The sequence below is a fragment of the Triticum aestivum genome, unplaced genomic scaffold (genome assembly GCF_018294505.1).
Source record: "Triticum aestivum cultivar Chinese Spring unplaced genomic scaffold, IWGSC CS RefSeq v2.1 scaffold61647, whole genome shotgun sequence".
Classification (NCBI taxonomy): domain Eukaryota; kingdom Viridiplantae; phylum Streptophyta; class Magnoliopsida; order Poales; family Poaceae; genus Triticum; species Triticum aestivum.
Window position 1 is genome coordinate 3,710 of NW_025233659.1, and position 4,143 is coordinate 7,852.

The 4,143-nt window shown below is 52.5% G+C and overlaps 1 protein-coding gene across 1 annotated transcript; it reads left to right on the top strand.

Moving 5' to 3' along the window:
• The first annotated feature begins 2,173 nt into the window (after positions 1-2,173).
• On the top strand, positions 2,174-2,752 carry LOC123176097 (uncharacterized). The gene has a single exon (XM_044590484.1). It carries the CDS (start codon positions 2,174-2,176, stop codon positions 2,750-2,752), a length of 579 nt encoding a protein of 192 aa, XP_044446419.1.
• Positions 2,753-4,143: the final 1,391 nt, after the last annotated feature.

A 4,143-nucleotide genomic window follows, 5' to 3' on the forward strand; every position in this document is an offset into this window, starting at 1 on the left:
AGGGCGATACAAGGAGGCCTAGATCTCTCCCTGGGCGCTCCCCAATCACTCTTGTAGCAGATTTGCTCAATCCAAACACCGAGGGCTGGGACGAGGCGTTGGTCCGTGATCTCTTTCAGGAGGAAGACGCAAAGGCCATTCTCTCCATTAGCATCTGCGAAGGGATGGAGGATAATTTTGCTTGGCATTTTGATCGGCATGGCATCTTCTCCGTCAAGTCTGCTTATAAGATTGGTGTTATGCTGCGCGATAGAAGGCTGGGAAGAGATGCTGCAAGCTCTAAGGAAAATTCTGCTAACAGCACTGTCAAATTTGATTGGAAGCATGTCTGGTCCCTGAAGGCCACCAACAAAATAAAGATGTTTGTGTGGCGCCTTGCCCACAATAGTCTGGCTAACCGCATGAAAATAAAAAAGCTAGGCGTGGACTTGGACACTAGATGCCCTGTTTGCCATAGGTTAAATGAAGATGGAGGGCACACCTTCCTGAAGTGCAAGAAAGCTAAAGAATGATGGAACATTTTGGCTTTGGGAGAGACCCGGGAAAAGCTCATGCTCTGTAATTCAGCCCACTCCATGCTTCAGGAGCTGTGGAGGTGTGATGAAGACACACAGCTGAAGGCCGTGACCTTTATGTGGGAATGGTGGAATGTTCGCAACAAGGCCAATGCTGGTGAGGCGGCTCCTAAGCCTCAAGCGGTTTGTCACCGGGTGGAGAAGATGCCGATTGAGTCCCTGGGCTTGCGCAAACCAAACAAGCCTCCTAGGCCACCAGACATTCACAAATGGAGCAAGCCCCCCGTGCATCATGTGAAGGTTAATTTCGACGGTGCCTTTGATGAAAATACATGTGCAGGGGGCTGGGGCTATGTGGTCCGTGATTAGGCTGGCGAATTTATCGCTGCTGGTGCGGGCAAGTCCGTGAACCTGAAATGTGCTTTGCAATCTGAATCTGTAGCCTGCCTTGCTGCCATTGATGGGGCGATCGGGATTGGGGCAAATCGAATCATCTTCGAGTCTGACTCCCCAACCCTTATACAGGCTTTGAAGAGCAACGATTATGACAAGGCAACCATTGGTGTGTTGGTGAAGGAAGCTAGAAGCCTATGCATCCTAAACTTTGATTCCTATGTTTTTTCTTTCAGCCGACGCACTTGTAACTCTGTTGCCCATGAGCTTGCCAAGCTGGGCGTTCATTCTGGGCCTGATGACTCCTTCTGGGAGGCCTCTGCCCCCAATTGCATTGTAAAACTGTTAGCCAGTGACATTGCTGTGCTTGAAGTTTAATGGAATTTCCATGTTCCCGTAAAAAAAAACCTATAGCCGCCGCGACATTCAGTCGCCTCCACTCGTCCTTCGTCTCCGACGACGGCGAGTTCGTTCTCCGTCTCCCTCCTCTCCGGTGAGTTGTCCACTCCTCCCTCGACCCCGACCCACCCTCCTCCTCAGTCCACAAGCTGCTGCTTCGCGGGCTGGCATCCCTCTAACCCTGCCACCAACCCCGAAACCGAACCCTAGCTAGCTCGCCGGATGCGCGGACAGGAAGGCATCGGCGATCTCATGATGAGTTCCAGTCGCATGCACGGCGCGTAGTATTCCCGATTTACTTTTAAATGTTGCTTAGCTTCTGATCGGTGACTGATTCGTATTATGCGATTGGATTGTGTGCCTTCTCGTTCGGCGAGTCAGATTTTTTCCCTCGATGTTTCTCTGTGGGATACATCTCTTGCTTCCTTGTTCCTGTCCCGAATTTGGCAGGAACCAACCTGTGGATGTAACACCATGCATCACAAACTATAATTAGTCTCTCATCTCCTACTACATATAAGGCTAGCTTTGTACTAATTCAATAACCATCGTCATATGCTTTGAACTAACTATATTAGAGCATCTCCAACAGGCGCGGCAAAACGGGCGCCCGCGTGGTAAAATCAGTTTTTCGCGCGCGCCGGTTGGTTCCGCGCGCTCCAGCGGTGGCGGGAAGTTACCGCGCGCGAGAAGCGTTTGCGCGCGCGCGGTAGAAAGCGGCACGCGGTGCGCTAGATTTGACGCGCCGCTTCACGCACGCCTATAAAGTCCCGCGCTTCGCCACGCGCCCTTCTCCTCGCAATCTCGCCGCTCCGCACCCCACCGCTTCGCCGCGTCGCCGCTTTCTACGCCACCACCGCGCCACCATGCCGCCGCGCCGCCGGGGTGCTTCGGGCTTTCGCGGCGTCCGCGAGCGCCCCAACGGCTGGTACTCCGCCGAGATACGGGCCGGCGACGTCCGGCTCGGCCTCGGGACGTTCCGGAGCGCGCGCGAGGCGGCCCGCGCGTACGACGCGGCGGCGTGGCGCTTGGAGAGGCCCCGGTCCCAGATGAATTTCCGGGACGTCTTCACGCGCGAGGAGGCGCAGCGCCTCGCCCCTCCGCCGCGTCTCATCACGGACATGGACCGTGCCGACCACGCTCGGCGGCAGCGCCGTCTCCTCGTCGCCGAGGAGGACGAGCGAGCCATGGCGGAGTGGCGCCGTCGCCACCCAAAGGACGTCGACGCCGAGCGTGCCTACTGGGCGGAGAGGAGAGCAAGGCGCCGCTCGGAGCGGGCGGACCGGCGTCGGCGGAAGGCAGTGGCGAACGAGCAGTGCGACATCGTCTCCGCAGGTGGGAGGTCGTTCTTCACCTCGGACGATGAACGTTGGGACGACGTATGGCTCTCAACCTCGGACGACACCGACGAGGATGACGATGGTGATGGTAGCGACTTAGAGTAGTTTTCTATCTATGTATGCCGTAGTAGTTTTTATCTATCTATCTATGTATGTCGAACTATCTATCATCTATGCCGTAGTAGTTGCACCGATGTAAAATATCTATGTATCGCTTTTTTTATCTACGCAATTTTAATTAAAAAATATTGTAGAATGAGCGCGGGCGCTGCATTTTACCGCGCCTGCTGGAGCTGCGCGCGCGCGGCTTTTCAGCGCGGATGCTGGAGCAAACGCTGCGCGCCGCGCCAAATCAGGCGATGGGCGCGCGCCAAATCCGTTTTTACCGCACGGCGCGTTGGGCGCCTGTTGGAGATGCTCTTACGTAGCAATCTTTTCAAGCGTGTGAGCTGATTGGCTTTACAGCCTTGCTTTTTGCTGGCTACTAATCACCTAGTATTTTGCATTTATTTCGTCCTGCTCTAGGATTTGGAAAGACGCCGACATCTATAAGATGCGGTGATGATCTCACTAGGAGTACAAATGAGGAGCTAATAGCCAGCAAGGCTGACTCGAAGCCGAACTCAAATGAGAACCTAACGACTTGCAATGGTGTTGGAAAGTTGATCGAGTCATTGCCTCCAGGTCAGCTGGTCACTATTTTTTTTACGCTTTTGCACACATTTTTAACAACTCAGGTGGAGCACTTACAATTGTGGTTTTGTGTGGTATCTTTATTTAAGTAGGTTCAGGTGCTACTGATACTGCCGGACCTGGCAGCTGTGGTGGTTCTGCTCGAGATGTCTCCGACTGTTCCGGTGAAGCTCCATCCAAAACGGCCTGTGGCGTCGTCTGGATTTACTTGTTTGATGGTGATCTTGCTTTTTTACGCTTCTGAACTCCCTAAATTAATACACATCTGCACTAGCAGTTAACTTTTGATCTTTTGTAGGAGACGCCATTCTGTTTTTATGCTCCGGCATTCCTATAGAACACAATCCGTCTTGCACAAAAGTGTTGACCTCAACAAATTTGGCTGCAGCTATGAGGGACAAAACAAAATCCAGCTCTGCCATGAAGGTTGGTAATTAACTATTTCCCCCATTTAATTTGCTTGTTCTGTTGTTCATTTTAAGTTATTATAATTGTGGCAATTCTATATTCTCTTCTTGCTTTGTTGTCATTTCAGATTCAAGTGCGCGATGCATTTAGTAATGTTGCCCCTGGGTGCTTGGAGGAATGTGAGTTAGATCACGGGACTGTTAGGGCTGCTGTTGTCAAAGTGACAGGGTTCCTTGATGTTTGTGAAGTACATCTCCGCCATGGGGTGGAAATTCCGCCCCTCATTGTCGTGGTAGCCATACACTTTAATGGCTCTGGTGGAGCGACGGCTGTAAAAGAGATCCTGAGTAAAGTTTCAACGCCTTCCGAGACTGTGCTTTGCAAGGTATGTTGTC

Coding starts and splice junctions, on each gene's coding strand:
- LOC123176097 (XM_044590484.1), top strand. CDS start 2,174: ATGCCGCCGCGCCGCCGGGGTGCTTCGGGCTTTCGCGGCGTCCGCGAG.